The sequence below is a fragment of the Dipodomys ordii genome, unplaced genomic scaffold (genome assembly GCF_000151885.1).
Source record: "Dipodomys ordii isolate 6190 unplaced genomic scaffold, Dord_2.0 Scaffold11, whole genome shotgun sequence".
Lineage (NCBI taxonomy): Eukaryota > Metazoa > Chordata > Mammalia > Rodentia > Heteromyidae > Dipodomys > Dipodomys ordii.
In genome coordinates, this window is record NW_012267227.1 from 17,250,012 (window position 1) to 17,268,439 (window position 18,428).

General features: G+C 41.7%; 1 protein-coding gene across 1 annotated transcript in view; it reads left to right on the forward strand.

Annotated features, from left to right (window-relative positions):
- The window catches only part of Ino80 (INO80 complex subunit), an 87,297-nt gene that overhangs the window by 57,420 nt on the left and 11,449 nt on the right, over positions 1–18,428 (forward strand). The window contains exons 25-26 of the mRNA XM_013009999.1: positions 5,908–6,002; positions 12,867–12,939. Coding sequence (XP_012865453.1) covers positions 5,908–6,002; positions 12,867–12,939 — 168 coding nt within the window. The remainder of the gene's footprint in view (positions 1–5,907; positions 6,003–12,866; positions 12,940–18,428) is intronic.

An 18,428-nucleotide genomic window follows, 5' to 3' on the forward strand; every position in this document is an offset into this window, starting at 1 on the left:
TGTGGTGCTGAGGAATCGAACCCAGGGCCTCATGCATGCAAGGCAAGCACTCTACCACTGAGCCACCTTCCCAGTCCTGAGTGAGGTCTTTTTTAAGTAACGTGTACTTGCCTTGTGCTGAGGTCAGGGAAAGAAATGGTACAATAGTGGTCATCAATACTAAGAACTGCAGGAAGAGCAGTAGTTGTGAGTTTGGTAGTGTAGGTATTATTCTTTCTTTTCCAGTGCTGTGTCAGAATACTTACAATACAGTTCTCACTGAGTAATATTAAATAGAAGCTCCAAGGGAACATGGGCGAGCAGCCCAAAAACATATGAGCTCTGCAGATGGTAGTGAATATAAATAGTTTAACTTCTATACAACCCTACGTTTTAGGGATTCGACTTAGAGAGTAGAATTTGTAAACTAGGCAGCTTGTGGATACATCTCACTGTGGGGGAATGATAAATTAGGGAAGCACAAATCACAACCTGAATTTCACAACTGCTGGCATTCCTTATCCATATGTGTAACATGCATCTAGGAGTCTGAAACCAGAGTGGGTTGCAGCCATATGTTTCCCAGATAAAATGAAGTTGTCTAGTTCCTTTAATAATATTCTTAATGTTATAGTTCCTTATGAACTTTAATTTTTTTTTATTTTACTTTATTTTTTTGGTCGTGGGGTTTGAACTCAGGGCCTGGGTGCTGTCCCTCACCTCTTCAGCTCAAGGCTAGTGTTCTACTGTTTGAGCCACAGCGCCACTTCTAGTTTCCTGGTGGTTTATTGGAGATAAGGATCTCATGGAACTTCCTGCCCAGGCTGGCTTTGAACCAAGATTCTCAGATCTCAGCCTCCTAAGTAGCTAGGATTTATAGACGTGAGCCACCAACACCCAGCTGAAATTTAATTCTTTTTCATTCACTTGTATGACTGTTACTTAAGTGGGTCACATTCTATATTATTTCAAGAGGCTAGTTCTCAGTTTTTTGTTTTTCTGTTTTTGTCGGTCGTGGGGCTTGAACTCAGGGCCTGGGCAATGTCCCTGAGCTTTTTGCTCAGGTCTAGCACTGTGCCACTTAGAGCCACAGCTCTACCTCCAATCCTCAGATTTTACTTTGTGGGCATAGAATTTCAGTGCAAATCAATATTTACTGCTATGTCTAATCATCTATTGAAATGCATGTATAATAAATCTTAAGATAATGCATGGTTAGGTCTGTATTTCCTTTATTTATTTAGCCAGTCTTTTTTCTTTTGTTTTCTTTCTTTTTTTTTTTTTGGCCAGGCTTGAACTCTGGATCTAGGCACTGTCATTGAGCTTCTTTTGCTCAAGGCTAATACTCTATCACTTGAGCCACAGAACCACTTCTTGCTTTTTCTGTGTCTATTGTACTGAAGAATTAAACTGAGGGCTTCGTGCATGTGAGGCAAACACTCTACCCTCTAAGTCACATTCCCAGCCCTCTATTTCCTTATCTTTCGAGAGTATTTTCAGTCATTTTCCCAGTGAACACACAGTGCACACATTCATGAAAGCCATGTTTCAGCATTAAAACATGACCTAGTGCATGAATCATAAAGATGATCATGTTCAACTCAAAAAACTGTTGTTTTGATGTTGTTAGTTTTCAGATTTTCTTGGTTTTGTTTTTTCAGAATTCACCTTTTTCTATTGATACTGTATACCCTGTACAAAAAGCGGGGGAAAGCTTCCACTAGAGCAGAACTTAGAAATTCACACCAGGCATTGATTGAGCTGTGTGGTATAGCTGGGGAGCATGTTATGATTTCTTGTGTATCTAAAAGCCTTTTTTTCTTGTTGTTAAAGTCCTGTGCCTTAGTCTTGGCTTTGTGTTTGTCTTTGTATTTCTGGAACTCAGAGGAACAGGAAGATAATAAAGATCCACATGTTTCCATGTGACCAGATTTCCTTTCTGTAAGAAACACCAGTCTGACCAGACACTGATGGTTCACATCTGTAATCCTAGCTACTTACCAAGCTGAGATGTGAGGATTACAGTTCAAAGCCAGTCCAGGCAGGAAAGTTCATGAGACTTATCTCCAGTAAACTATTCAGAAAAAGCAGGAAGTGGAGCTTTGGCTCAAGTGGTAGAATGCTAGCAACTTTTCTCCTATGTAAAATATTTGACTTATATTACTTGTGTAAATATCAGGTCTTCTTCTAAGTAGAATTCTGTATTGAAGAATGTTTGCATTTTTTCACATGGCATCTATATAGTATTTGTGGAAGTGAGATTTAAAAAAGGACACTGTTTAATAATCAGCACCAGGATTTTTAGTTAGCCACAGCAGAGGTAAAGGAGATGGTAAATCATAAATGTTATCTGGAGCTTTATTTTAAATTTACTGGGTCACTTATAGTGTCTTGGCTGTTGGGGGTACTGTGGAAATAGCAGTGTTTAACTAAATGTCATATTGAACTCTTCCTAAAGCACTATTTCTTTTGAAGTTGAAGGGTCCCTTTCTATATTCTAGTAGTTGCAGAAAGCTTTTAATTTATTACAGATGGTCTACATTACCTCTGGGCTTCCTGTTTTTTGAAGTTCATTCCTGTTGGTTGCGACAAAGTTTGTACTTTAAGGCAATAAGCTACTTGATAGTTTCTATGCAGTACAAAAGTACTTGGGAAAGGTCAGCCAGTTGATGCTGTATTTGGTGTGGTGTTAAGTACTGAAGCCCAGGAAAATCATCACATGAATATATGAAAATAGTACAAAATAGAGTTAAATCCAGATAATCCATAGCTACTCAGAACATTTGAGACAATGAGTTGTGTAATTTGCCCAGTGAGCCATCCAAATATGGCACCTCACTGGGATAGGATTCCTCCTAAACAGACATTCTATCTATGAGCTGCCTTCTCTGAACTCCAGGTTACCTTTGGAGCTGTGATTGTAAACAGATTGGGAAATCGCCCCATGAAATGAAAAAGCAAATTTGAGTCACTGTTAACGAGAATGTTCATGCACTCTTAAGAATAATAAAGTGGAGGTGTTGCTCAAAGTGGTAGAGTCGAGCCTTGAGCAAAAAAAGCCAAGCAAGAGTGTAAGGCCAAGTTCAAGCCCCAGTAACACTAAAGAGAACATTAGAAGAGCCAGGCCAGGTGGTGATGGCTCACATCTGTAATTCTAGCTACTCAGGAGGCTAAGACCTGAGGATTGAGGTTCAATCTTATCTCCAGTTAACCAGCAAACAACTGGACTGGAAACAGGGCTCAAGTGGCAGAATGTCAGCCTTGAGTATAAAAATTGAGCAAGTATGAAGCTTTGAGTTCAAGCCCCAGTACTTATTCTTCAGCCACAGTTTAATGTTTTTATCCATTTTATATTGTAGAGAAGTTCTATATAAGATTTGCTTAGAAAAACATTTCCGTGAAACTGGGCACAGTGGTTCAAATAGATACTTGGGAGCCTGAGATCAGGATTGCAGTTTGCAACCATCCTGAGCAGAAAGTTCACCAGACCACTTACCTCCATCCTAACCAACAAAAAGCTGAGCACATTGTTTACCAGGTGTAAGAGCCATGTATGAGAATACTACAGTAGAAGAATGCCAGATGTGGTGGTGAACCGCTGCATGCCTCTAATCTTAGTACTCAAGAGGCTGAGGCCAGATGGCAAATTCAGAGCCAGCCAGGGCATCATTGCAAGACTGTCATACACAAAAGTAATAATAGTTAGAATATAGAAAACACAAGCAGGGGCTGGAAATGTGGCTTAGTGGTAGAGTGCTTGCCTAATGTTCATGAAGCCCTGGGTTCGATTCCTTAGTACCATATAAACAGAGAAAGCCCGAAGTGGCACAAGTGATAGAGTGCTCACCTAGAGCATAGTAGCACTCAGGGACAGAGCCCAGGCCCTGAGTTCAAGCCCCAGGACCAGCAAAAAAAAAAAAAAAAAAAAGGCACAAGCAGTTCCCAAATATAGAAATGATTAGTCTTTAGTCTTTTTCAATAAAGAAGTTATTTTAGGACCAAAGTGCAATTGTTTTATCTGTAGCATATATGTCCAAGGTTCCCACGTACCCCAAAACTCCATATACACTGGAGTTTTTGTTGTTTTGTTTTGTTGTACCTGTACTGTGCTTGAACCCATGGCTTCCCACTCTCCCTTAGCTCTTTCATGCAAGGCTGGCACTCAACTACTTGAGCCACACCTCCACTTCAGCTTTTTGCTGCTTGGGTGTTAATAAGAGTCTCTTGGGTTTGTTGGCTGGAGCTGGCTTTGAACCATGATCCTCACATCTTGAGCCTCCTGAAGAGCTAGGATAACAGGTGTGAGCTACTAATCAATTTTCAAAATATACTGTAATGAAAGTTATTTGAGTTGTTGCTCAAGTTTTCAATTGAGTATTTTCATATAGTGGTTTACTGTGTGTAACTGAAACAAGGGAAAGTGAAAGTGGACAGGGAAGGACTCCTTTAACCTTTTCATGATACTCTCTGTTGTATAGTTCGGCTTTTTGTTGTTGTTGTTGTTGTTGGTCATAGGGCTTAAACCCTGGACCTGGGCACTCCCTAAGCTCTTCAGCTCAAGGCTAGTGCTGTACTACTTGAGCCACAGTGCCACTGCTGGTTTTTTCTGTTTATGTGGTGCTGAGGAATCAAACCCAGGGCCTCATACATGCAAGGCAAGCACTCTACCACTGAGCCACCTTCCCAGCCCCTAGGTTGGCTTTTGAAACGGGGTCTCGTTATGTAGCTCAGGCTGGTCTGGAGCTGACCATGTAGCTAGTAGCCAATAACTCTGTGCCACCATCCCCTACTTAGTGATGCTTTTTATAAATAGGCAGCTGTGTTGCCCTTTTGATGTTGTTTGCTCTCTAGTGGACCTTTTGTACTATAATGATCGGCAACAAAAGAGGAAATACTAATTTACTCTTGTCTATGAAAGGAATTATGACTTAAGACTGGCACTGGAGAATAGGCTAAGGAACGCAATAGAGAGTATGTCTCCACATTCTTTTTTTGTTTTTGTTGTTTTGGCCAATCCTACGGCTTGAACTCAGGGTCTGGATACCGTCCCTGAGCCTCTCTGTGCTCACTCTTACCACTTGAGCTACAGTGCCACTTCTGTTTATGTGGTGATGAGGAATCAAACCAGAGTTTCATGCATTCCTAGGCAAGCACTCTACCCCTAAGCCACATTCCTGGCCCTTCTAACTTTTTTCTTTTAATTATCTTTAAGTATTTATACAAAGAGGTTTCAGTTCAACATGCCAACCTGTAAGTGCAATGTGTCTTGATCAGTGTCCCTATTTTTTTTTTTTCTGATACTGAGGTTTGAACTCAGGGCCTTCAGATCTGGCTTGTTTTTTTTCCCCAGCTTCCTGCTAGTATTCTCCCTTTGGTCTAGCATTTTTCTAGTTAATTGGAGATAGTCTTTCCTAGATAAGTAGAGCTAAACTATACTCTGCGTGAGCTAGCTTTGAATTGTGATGTTGATTTCAGGCTCCTGAATAGCTAAGATTATAGATGTGAACTCTTCAGCATTGTTAAAAAGCTGTAACTCCTCTTTGATGATGTCAAGAACACTAGAGAAAAATGGGTATCTTCTGTTTCACTCTTATTCTAAGGTGGTAAATTCAAGAACTTTGGACAGTAGAATTAGCTGAGGATGGAGCAGGGCACGTGTAGTACAAGTGTTACTTGCTAAAGGAAGATGATATGTTAATGACTGTAAAACATCTAGTCAGTGGCTGAAAAGCTATTTTGATTGGGGAATTTCATTTTGATGGGCAACTATCTTCATAAACCCTAAAGAAATCTGAAAGGATAAGATTAGATTCCAAGTTGAAACTGAGACTTGAACTCTAAAATGGATGAATGTGGGTAGGTGCTTGTGAGCATTAGAATACAACTATTTGCATCAGATTTATTATGTTCCTTTGTCCTGGTTGGCAGGAATACATGGTTTACAGGAAGCACACCTACATGCGACTCGATGGCTCATCCAAGATCTCTGAGAGGCGGGACATGGTTGCTGATTTTCAGACCAGGTAATGCCAATGCATGCGATTTGCAAAAAGAAAAAAAAAACACTCTTTGGTCTTCCTCTAGTGCTCAAAATGTTGAAAAGGAATACCAACATAACTTAGAATGTTAAACAATCATGATTTTTTTGTTGTTGTTGCTTGGTTGGTTTGTTGGTTGGTCGTGGGGCTTGAATTCTGGGCCTGGGCGCTGTCCCTCAGCTCTTCAGCTCAAGGGTGGCGCTCTACCACTTGGCCATAGTGCTACTTCTGGGATTTTGGTGGTTAATTGGAGATAAGAGTCTCATGGACTTTCCTGCCCACGCTGGCTTGGAACCGTGACCCTGAGATCTCAGCCTCCTGAGTAGCTAGGATTAAATGAGTGAGCGACCTGTGCCCAGCCAATTTTTCTTTTTTTAATGGAGTCTCACTGTTTAGCACAAACTGGTCTCAAACTGACAGTCCTTGTCTCTACTTCCCAGGTACTGAGATTATAGGCAAATGCATGCCATCACACTCAGCTAGTGCATTTTAAGAGGTTGTTAAGTTTGCTTATAGGGATTCAGATCTATGTCAGGGAGAATATCCCTGGTATGGTTAGTTTTGTTTTAAATACGTTTTCAGTACTGTATCAGTGCCTATTTGTTTAGTTGGTAAAAGACTTTCTGAATTTGAGTAAAAGTCCTCCTTTGTGAATAATGTCTGTCCACAAGGCCATATTATTTTTTTTTTTTTTTGTCTGTCGTGGGGCTTGAACTCTGGGGCTGGGTGCTGTCCCTCAGCTCAAGGCTAATGCTCTACCACTTGAGCTTCAGCGCCACTTCCAGTTTTCTGGTGGTTTATTGGAGATAAGAGTTTCATGGACTTTCCTGCCCAGGCTAGCTTTGAACTGTGATCCTCAGATCTCAGCCTCCTGAGTAGCTAGGATTACAGGCGTGAGCCACCAGCGCCCAGTGAACAAGGCCATATTCTTAAGTGTTAACAGTAGCTATCTCTGTGGGTGTCAGCTTACTGAGTTTTGATTGATTTTGAATCATTTTGTGTAAGTTTAAAGTTAAATACCTTCTTTTCCTTGGCTGTTAGCATTGTGGCTTGTTGTAGTTTGCAGTCTGTTCAGCTCATTGATCTCAGTCATAGTACCTCTCCACCTGCTAATGAGTCTGTGCAACTTCAAATGCCACCTGCTGAATGCTGATGGTTTACATAGCCATAATTATCCTGAGTGCTTGTTCTCATCTTCTAGGAAGTAGAGTCTGGTTACTGCTCTCTCCAGAGAGAAAACCAAGCCCTGCTGGTGATAGGGCTGCTGAGCCACACCCTTCAACTTCTTCCTTAAACCTGGAGAATTGAAGAATAAATCAGATTTAATGTCTACAAATCTAAATGGATTTGCCTTTCTGGATTTTCATTGCGTTGCTTGATAATTGCTTTTTAATTCTTGGAAAGAAATTTAAGCCCATCATCCTTTATGCCTACTAATTTTAATTTCTTTCATTGAAGTTTCATTTTGTTTTGTTTTTGAGAAGTATATTGTTTATCTTCTTCTGTGGTTCAGTCTGTCCTCCAACTTGTGATTCTCTTACCTCAGCCTCCCAAATGCTGGGATTATAGGCCTGTACCACCATACCTAGCTCATTTCAGTTTTAAAGCATAATTTAATTCACTTACAAAGTAGTTTAGCCTAAATACATCAATAGTGAACATAAAATTCTTCTCTTTGTAAATTTTTGCTCTGGTACCCTTTGAATGAAGCACAGTAAGAAGATATCCCTCATGTTTTTATAAAAAGTTTAGTGTAGGGGCTGGGAAGGTGGCTCAGTGGTAGAGTGCTTGCCTTGCATGCATGAGGCCCTGGGTTCGATTCCTCAGCACCACATAAGCAGAAAAAAGCCAGAAGTGGCGCTGTGGCTCAAGTGGTAGAGTGCTAGCCTTGAGCTGAAGAGCTGAAGGACAGCACCCAGGCCCAGAGTTCAAGCCCCATGATTGGCAAAGAAAAATTCAAAAAAAAAAAAAGTTTAGTATATATCCAGATAGGCCCAAAACCTCCTAAAAAAACCTTGATATACATCAAGGTTTGGGATGTAACTTAAGTGCTTACCTGACATGTGTGAGACCCTGGGTTCCATTCTCAGCACTGAGGGAAATAATACTGTAAACCAACATTCAGGTAGCTGTCTGGCCAGTGGTAGAGATCATTTTGAACCAGTTCTTTATTACCTTGCAGCAGCTACTAGTTTTTCATCTAGTAGAAGCTATCAACAGATTGTGAAATGTATTATTTGTTTTTTGTTTTTTGTTTTGTTGGTTGTGGGGATTGAACTCGGCTTGGGCGCTGTCCATCAGCTCTTCAGCTCAAGGCAAGCGCTCTACCACTTGAGCTACAGCGCCACTTCCGGTTTTCTGGTGGTTTATTGGAGATAGGAGTCTCACGGTCTCTCCTGCCCGGGCTGGCTTCAGATCTCAGCCTCCTGAGTAGCTAGGATTACAGGCGTGAGCCACCAGCGCCCGGCTGAAATGTATTATTTGAAGCATGTATAAGCATAGCAGTATCTCATAGCCTGCTACATTGTTATGGTAAAAAGAGAAAAAGTAATTTTTATCTTTTTTTTTTTTTAAGTCTTTATTTATTTTTTTTGGGGGGGGGGACGGGGTCCGGTCATGGGGCCTGAACTCTGGGCCTGGGCACTGTCCCTCGGCTCTTCAGCTCAAGGCTAGCGCTCTACCACTTGAGCCACAGCGCCACTTCCGGCTTTTTCCTTTTTGCTTATGTGGTGCTGAGGAATTGAACCCAGGGCCTCAGGCATGCAAGGCAAGTGCTCTACCACTGAGCCACCTTCCCAGCCCAATTTTTATCTTTTCTTCATTCTGAAATTATGAAATGTACTTTGTCAGGTCCTTGTCTACTCCAGCCAAAGAGGCTCTAGACAAGAATTTTAGATACAATACCTATGTGTTACATCTTCTTATTGTACTATATTAAATTCTACTTGCTTGCAAAGCTTTTCCTAGGAAATATTACCTCAGCCTCTACACCCCACGACTGAGAATCACATAGGGAGCAGTGAGTTGATGCAGAGTCAGCATTAGGCAAACCATGATTCTCACCCTGTGTACATGATGGGGAACCATGAAGGAAGTCGGCCTCTATTATGTAGCATAAATTCTTAAAGTTGCGATATAGCTAAGAAATCACTATTCTTTGTGTGTGTTTTCTGAGCTGTGACTGTTCTGATCTTCAGAAGCTCATTATACTGACCTTTCCACATGGGAAGCAGTTCTTATAAGTTTCAGTGACTGCTATCGACCAACATAGAGACAGGTGTTGCCAAATCTTTTCACTATTACTAATGAAAAGGCATTAAAAAAAATTGGTAGCTTGAACTGGAAAGCCCTATGGCTCAAAGGTCAGCCAGAGTAAACAAGAACTCCTATAAAAAGCCATTTACATTCCCTTCATATGAGATTTATGAGAGATCCTTCCAGGAAAAACTGACTGGGACTGAAAACTGTTTGGCCAGGATGTCCTGACTGGGCAGCATTCAGAACATGTGACCCAGTGCATGATCCTAGCAGCCATTCACAAGGTCTTTGCTCTGTGATGCCTTGGCTTCTGCTTCCCTTCTTCTTTCAGCCCCATCATCTTTACCAAATATATCCTCAGTTCACCCCACAACTCTCTGGCTATTCAGGGTGACCCTCTGCAAACCATTAAAAAAAATAAAAAGGTAGGTAGCATGCTTTTTCTTTTTTGGTTAGAGTAATACAGGGCTTCAGTGTTACCTTTCATTCTTTCTCTTTCATTCAACAAGCTTTGGCGTCAGTTCATTATGGTGAGCACTGTTAGGGGATTTTAGTGCAGAGAAACGTCATTAAAAAAGAATAAAAGTAAGATCTAGGCATGTCTTTGTCGTGTGGTTGACTTTATAGACCCTTTTGCAGATAAGCCCCACACATACACAAAAACACAAAATGACATCTAATTCAACTAAGACCTTGAGTGAGACTCCTTTTCAGCCCCTAGAGGGCACCCAAGCCACCACTGTTGGCCTTCTGGGATTTTGTTTTCTTCTGTTCAATCAGGTCTCAAAACATTAACTTGGCATTATGAATAAGTAAACTTGTCAGCAATTTGATTTAGATGTTTTTGTTCATAAATAACCTCAACGGGCCAGGCGCCATTGGCTCACGCCTGTAATCACCTACTCAGGAGGCTGAGATCTGAGGATTACGGTTCAAAGTCAACCCTGGGCAGGAAAGTCTGTGAGACTCTTATCTCCAATTAACCAACAGAAAACTGGAAGTGGCGCTGTGGCTCAAGTGGTAGAGTACTAGCCTTGAGCTGAAGAGCTGAGGGACAGAACCCAGGCCCAGAGTTCAAGCCCCACGACTGACCAAAAATAAATAAATGGCCTCAACAGCATAATTGGGAATGGAATCTAACTTCTTTTGTTTCAACAACCCAAAATTTTTATTTTTTATTTTTATTTTTGCCAGTCTTAGAACTTGAACTCAGAGCCTGGGCACTGACCTTGAGCCTCCTTGGGCTCAAGGCTAGCACTCTACCTCTTGAGCACAGTACCACTTCTGGCTTTTTCTGCGCATGTGGTGCTGAGGAATCAAACCTGGAGCTTCATGCATGTTAGGCAAGCACTCTACCACTAAGCCACATTTCTAGCCCCCAAGATTATTTCTGTAATCCTTATTTTCCATGACAATATAACACTATTTTGATGCAGCCAGACTTTGTATACCATACATTGCATCGGAAAGCATCTTTTCAGTGTACAGTTGGTAGTGTTTCTACAAGCTTTCTGTGGTATTTTTCTCTATATGTTCCTTATTTAGGTAGTTGCCATATATCTGGCAACTAAATTCCTTAGCTCAAACTGCAGCCTTTCTGGCTCACCACTTTATTTTGTGGTCTCTGTCTCCATTCTCTACCTGTTTCCTTTCTCCCACTCACACCCTGTTCTAGGAGTTCCAAAATTGCAACAACAACAAAAAAAAAAATCCTAGCTATTGGTCACCCTTACCAGATACATGAAAATCATATCTCCAATTAAAGTATCAAAAAAGCCAGAAATGGAGCTGTGGCTCAAGTGGTATAGTGCTAGCCTTGAACAAAAAAAGCTCAGTGAGGGCCTGGAAAGGTGGCTCAGTGGTAGAGTGCTTGCCTTGCATGCGTGAGGCCCTGGGTTCAATTCCTCAGCACCACATAACCAAAAAAAATAAAGCCGGAAGTGGCACTGTGGCTCAAGTGGTAGAACACTAGCCTTGAGCTGAGGAGTTGAGGTCCAGTTCCCAGGCCCAGAGTTCAGGCCCCATGACCGGACCTAAAAAAAAAAGCTCAGTGGCAGCTTACTTTTTGTTTTTGTTTTTGTTTTTTATTGGTTAAGGGGCCTGAACTCTGGGCCTGAACACTGTCCCTCAGCTCTTCAGCTCAAGGCTAGTGCTCTACCACTTGAGCCACAGCGCCACTTCCGGCTTTTTCTTTTTATGTGGTACTGAGGAATTGAACCCATAGCCGCATGCGTGTAAGGCAAGCATGCTACCACTGAGCCACCTTCCCAACCCCAAAAGCTTAGTTTTTATTTGAAAACTTGTGGTTAAATATTCCATGAACCTGTGTGGTTCTGTGTTTATAAACTGATAGATACCTTTCAACAGTCTGGTTTATCATGTGTGATTTAGTTTTTTAAAAATCGTATAAATTATTAAAATTCTGAAATATTCAAAGATGAAAGAACAAAAAAGAAAATAATGCAAAGTAAAATTGAAGGTGAAACTACCAGAACTTTCTTGGGAGTACAAAATTTTTGGAGTCCCAGGCTGGGAAGGTGGCTCAGTGGTAGAGCGCTTGCTTTGCATGCCTGAGGCCCTGGTTCGATTCCTCAGCACCACATAAGCAAAAAGAAAAAAGCTGGACGTGGCACTGTGGCTCAGGTGTTAGAGCGCTCGCCTTGAGCTGAAGAGCTGAGGGACAGTGCCCAGGCCCAGAGTTCAGGCCCTACAACCGGACCCCCCAAAAAAACAAAACAAGACAAAAAATTTTTTTGGAATCATGACCTGTAAGGGGCCTTCTAGCTACTGTTATCTCTACCTACCTCTAGGAAAGTTATTTTATTGAATGTAGATAATGGGCAGATTTTTACCAGGACCTACCAAGCCTAGTAACTAACCAGGATGCTTATTTCAGAATAAATAGTTCCTTCACTAATACTCATGTTGACATTGACATGTCATCATTTAGTCATTTCAACTATTTGTAGCATCCTGATTTTATAGCAGTCAAGTGACTACCAAGGAAGAACAGCCTAAAGAGATGAGAACTTCCTGATGCCAGTGCTTTCATTTGTTTTAGAATAGAATTCATTTATCTGGGCGCCGGTGGCTCACGCCTGTAATCCTAGCTACTCAGGAGGCTGAGATCTGAGCATCTCGGTTCAAAGCCAACCCAGGCAGGAAAGACCTTGAGACTCCTATCTCCAATAAACTACTAGAAAACCAGCAGTGGCACTGTGGCTCAAGTGGTAGAGTGCTAGCCTTGAGCTGAAGAGCTGAGGGACAGCGCCCAGGCCCAGAGTTCAAGCCCCACGACCGACAAAAAAAAAAAAAAATAGAATTCATTTGACATCGTAATTTAGTATCCTTGTACCATATCTAAAACTTTACAGAATGGTAGATTAGAAGATCAAATTTCCATCATTTTAATTTAGCAACACAGTGCCTTTGTATAATGTCTCAAGAGGATATGAATCACACCTCAGTAACCACCAGAACACTCTTTAGCCTTAGACCTCCTATTCAGAGATTCCACTCTTTTGGAATATTCATTTTTTCTTTTGAAAATATTTTTTTAACATTTTCCCCTGTCCTTCCTTTTTTCTGCAGGAATGACATCTTTGTGTTTCTGTTAAGCACACGAGCCGGAGGACTGGGCATCAATCTCACGGCTGCAGATACAGTAAGTAATGAATGAGAACACTAGACACAAAATAAGTAGATTTTTTTTGCTTTAAGCAGGGCATTCATGCAGACTTTTAGATTTCCTTTCCAGTGTTGTTTATCCATTCTCTTTGAATAAGTTTCTTACATATTAATTAAACAAGTGTATAATAAATACCTACTATTGGTCAGATACCATCCTAAGCAATTGGAATATATCCATGCAAATAAACAGACTAGAAAAAAAATTAGGCAATCCAATTAGATTTGTTTTAGGAACTGCATTTGAGAAATTCAGAAAGAATTGTTTCAGCCGGGCACTGGTGGCTCACTCCTGTAATCCTAGCTACTCAAGAGGCTGAGATCTGAGGATCACTGTTCATACCCAGCCCTGGCAAGAAAGTCCATGAGACTCTTATCTCCAATAAACCACTGGAAAACCGGAAGTGGCGCTGTGGCTCAAGTGATAGCACTTGCCTTGAGCTGAAGAGCTGAGGGAAAGCGCCCAATCCCTGAGTTCAAGCCCCACGACCAACCAAAAAAAAAAAAAAAGAATTGTTTCATTACTCTTGTACATTATTTCATTTCTGGAAAAATTTACATCTTTGTATCCAAAATTCTAAGAAATGGTTGCACAGCAGTGAAATGGTGAGCTTAAAAAGCAAAATAAACCAGGTAGGCACCTATGTTTCAGGCCTGTAATCGTAGCTGCTCAGGAGATCTGAGATCTAAAGCCCAGAAAAACATTTCACAAGACCTTTATCTCCAGTTACCAAGCAAAAAGCTAGAAGTAGAGGTGTGGCTCAAGTGGTAGAGTGTCAGCCTTGAACAAAAAAGCCAAGCAAAGCCGGGCGCTGGTGGCTCACGCCTGTAATCCTAGCTACTCAGGAGGCTGAGATCTGAGGATCACGGTTCAAAGCCAGCCTGGGCAGGAGAGACCGTGAGACTCTTATCTCCAATAAACCACCAGAAAACCGGAAGTAGCACTGTAGCTCTAGTGGTAGAACGCTTGCCTTGAGCTGAAGAGCTGAGGGACAGCACCCAGGCCCAGAGTTCAGGCCCCACAACCGACCAAAAAAAAAAAAAAAAAAGCCAAGCAAGATCAGGAGGTGTGAGTTCACGCCTTAGTATCAGTGCCAACAAAAGTGAAAAAGAAGAAGAAAAAAATCCCTCATCAGAGCATTTTCTTTTCTTTGTTTCTTTTTTTTTCTTTTTTTAAATTTTTATTCTTTGTTGGCCATAGGACCTAAACCCTGGGCCTGGGCGCTGTCCCTCAGCTCTTCAGCTCAAGGCTAGTGCTCTACCACTTGAGCCACATCACTACTTCTGGTGTTTTTTCTGCTTATGTTATGCTGAGGAATCAAACTCAGGGCCTCATGCATGTAAAATAAAGTGTAAGCTCATTTGCCAAATGAATTTCCTTTCCACAGTTTACATATACTACATCACAAACAAGTATTTGCTGGGCACTGGTGGCTCACATCTGTAAGCCTAGCTGCTCAGGAGCCTGAGGATTTGAGGATCATGGTTCAAAGCCAGCCCATGCAGGAAAGGCCCTGAGAGTCTTTTCTCCAACTAACCCACAGAAAACCAGAAGTAGACCCATGGCTCAAAGTAGTATAGCACCAACCTTGAGCAAAAAGAGCTTAAGGACAGTGCCCAGGCCTTGAATTCAAGCTCCACAACTGACCCCCAAAAAAACGCACAAAACACACATATTAAGTATTGTCCTCCTCTGAGCCACTTCTTTCAGTTTGTTTTTCAAAACCCATTATAGGTCTGGTTGTAAGTTGCTCATGCCTGTCATCCTAGCTACTGAGGAGTTATGGTGCAGAACCAACCTGCACAAAACATCTAGGCGATCCTTCTCAGCAAATAAAACTAGATGTGGGTGTACATCCGTCTTCAGAGCTACATGGGAAGCATAACTAGGATTGTATTCCACCCAGTCATAAATGTAAGACCCTATTGTGGGGAGAGAATTCAGATCTCATTTTCCTTTCCAGGCTTCTCCTCCTATACAAGACAGTCACGTATTATTAGTAATCATTTGTGCACACACTAGACTTTCACCTCATTGGTAAAGGAAGCTCTATTTCAAGTGCTTGGAACAGTTTCTTCATTCATTCATTCAATAGACGGTTGATGAACACCATGCAATGGCCTCCACTGTTTCGAGCATTAGTTAATTAGCATGAACTAAAACGAAAGTACTACCAAGCACCTGGTGGCTCACACGTGTAATCCTAGCTACTCAGAAGGCTATCCTTGAGCAAAAGAGCTCAGAGACAGCACCCAGGCCTTGAATTCAAGCCCCATGACCGACCAAAAAAAAAAAAGATCAGGAGGCTGAGATCTGAGGATTGCAGTTCAAAGCCAGCCCAGGCAAGGAAAGTCCATGAGACTCTCCATCATCAGAAAACCAGAAGTGGCACTGAGGCTCCAGTGGTAGAGCATTAGCCTTGAGCTGTAGAGATGAGGGACAGTGCCTAGGCCCAGAGTTCAAGCACCATGACCAACCAAACAAAAAAAAAAAGTTATTTTCTGTCCTCATAATTACTGGAGGCTACATTTCTATTAAGCGTCAGAAAGGTAAATAAAATTTAAAGAATTAATATATGAAGGAACATATTACCACATGGTTTTCTGTTTTATATGGATTGATAAGGCCTCTTGTGAGATGGTAACATTTAAGCCAAGATCTGGAAAGTGAGGATGCAAGCCCAAGTGTCTGTCTGGCAGAAGAGCAATCCCGGCAGTGGAGATAAGTGTGAAAGCCCTGGGGTGAGAACGTGCATGGCATAGTAATGCAACAGCAAAGAGCACCTACTAGCTAGAATTCAGAACCAAACAGTAATGAGACTGTGGTAAGAGGTGCTGCAGAAACAGATGTTTCTGGGCTTCACAGGCCACAGTAAGGACTTTGAAATATGAGGGAGGATTTAAGGAGTAATATGGTCTAGCTTGAGGTGGAGATGCGGTCGGTGGGTTTGGAATTTTTGTTTGTTCGTTTTTTATTTGGCTTGAGTTTTTGTTCTATGTTGCTCAGACTGGTCTCAAACTCCTGGGCTGGAGCTACAGTCAAGGACTTCCATGCTCAGCCCTCTAGATTCTGTTGGGGGCTCAGAGAGACAGATAGGAACATGATGGGAAGACAGGTAAAAGTGGGGAAGTCGACGTCTCAAACCTTCAGTTAACAATATGACCTAGGCGCAGGTCAGAGAAAGAATTAACACTGATGGGATCAGTCTTTTGAAATACAGGTCATAGATAATATTTACAACTCTGAAGCTGAATGAGCTCACTTGACAGCCAGAGAGATGCAATTAGAATCATGCCAAACTAAGCCAGGACTAGTGGGATATGACTGTTTTAGTCACAGCACTTGGGAGATTGAGGCAGGAAGATTCTTAAACCCAGGAATTTGAGACTAACGTGAACTGTACACAGGGAGATCCTGTCGCAAAAAAGGAGAAGGGAAGTCAGGCACCAGTGGCTTATGCTTGTAATCCTGGCTACTCTGGAGGCTGAGATCTGAGGATCTAGGTGTAAAGCCAGCCCAAGCAGGAAAACCTGTGAGACCCCTATCTCCAAGTAACCAGCAGAACTCCAGATGTGGGGCTGTAATCCAAGTAGTAGAATGCTAACCTTAAGCAAAAAACACAGAGACAGCATTCATTCGCTGAGTTCAAGCCCCAGCACTGGGACAAAAAAAGTGGGGAAGGAGGGAAGATCCAGCATAAATTCATTTTCTTGAAATGTATTTCTCTTCCTGCTTTCCTATCTCAGATTTAGCCTGTTTTCTTTAAGGAACAAAACAGGAGCTGGGAAGGTGGCTCAGTAGTAGAGTGCTTGCCTTGCATGCATGAAGCCCTGGGTTCAATTCCTTAGAACCATATACACAGAAAAGGCTGGAAATGGCACTGTGGCTCAAGTGGTAGAGTGCTAACCTTGAGCAAAAGAAGCTCAGGGACAATGCCCAGGCACTGAGTTCAAGCTCCATGACTGGCAATAAATAAATAATAAAACAAAACATCCTTTAGAATTATTGATTTGGTTAAAAAAAAACAACCAGATTTGAAGAGGGAGGTCTGCATCATGCTGCCAAGATTCCTACAATTTGCCATGTGGAATAGGGAATGGCCAGCTACAAAGAGGGAAAGCAGGCCTTAGACCCCAGCTCATAACTAGAGGAATTGGAGCTCAGAATGGTTTGTTTGGTTTTTTTAATATAAAGCTATCGATAAAGGCTCTGAATGCTCGAGTTCTAAATTCCAAATAATTTACATTTTAATTTTAGAAGAGGGATCTTGGAATTCACTTGCAAATTAGAAACTTCTAGAATATTGATTAGAAAAACAGAACCACATAATTAAAATTTTTATTTTGTGTGAACTCAGGTTATGCTGTGTGTCCATGTATGATAGAGAAACAGTAGATTTAATGGCTTTATCTGGCATTTTCCCACAGCCTTATGATTTATTTAGCTTTAGGAGACCCCCAGAACCATTTATGGTCAAGGCAAAAGTTAGGAAAACTCTCTTGATTGAGAATGCCTATTTAAACATGTATTTTTAAATAGTGGGAATCTGTTTGGCCCAGTTGGTTAGTAAGATCTTACTTTCCATTTTATTTTTATTCATGCGTTCTCTCTCTCTTGGTACTCATTTCATCAGGTATGTTCCTTGTATGTCCTTCCTGGGGTAGGGCTCTACTTTGCATTTGACCCCTTTTAGTGAGGGGTTGTTATAATAAACTTCCCTTATTTGTTTTTGTTTCTTTGACCTGTTTCAAACGCTTACGTGTTGAGAGAAGAAGGAGTATTGGTCCTTTAGTATACGACGAGAAGTCCTGTGTCCACTGGGCCAGTTTTTAGCCCTTCCTAGGGAGTAAACTTACACATATTCTCTTGGGTGAAAAAGCTGGATGCCCTACCTTTTTCCAGTTCTTCTTGTAGCAGTTTTCCCATTTTTCACTTCACTCCTTCATCTCCTGAATCCTCTTCCCACTGACTTTATGTACATAGCTTCTGCACTGCAACCCAGTCCTCACCTTCTTCCCAAATGCCTGTCCAGCCTGGTGTCTACAGCTTCGTGACAGTGCTGATATTTACTTCCCCTTGTGGACTGACTTGCTTTAATCTTTTCTGGCTGAGTCAGTTGTTTATAGTCCTCTAATTTTTACCTGTTTTTCTCTAAGAGTGTTTCACTGTCTCCCAGCACTTCCCCCACTCCCCGACTTTGCATCATGGGTTGATCCAGTGTTCACTTATTTAATTGTTAGACTAGAAGAATAAATTGGCACTAAATTTATGGGGAAAAGGGGTTGAAGTTAAATTGTAATCCCCATTGCCTTTAATCTTCATACTGGTTATAAACCCCAAAAAACGAAGTTGAAGCTGGGTACTGGTGGCTCATGCCTATCATCCTAGCTCCTCAGGAGGCTGAGATCTGAAGATCACGGTTCAAAGCCAGCCCAGGCAGGAAAGACCTTGAGACTCCTATCTCC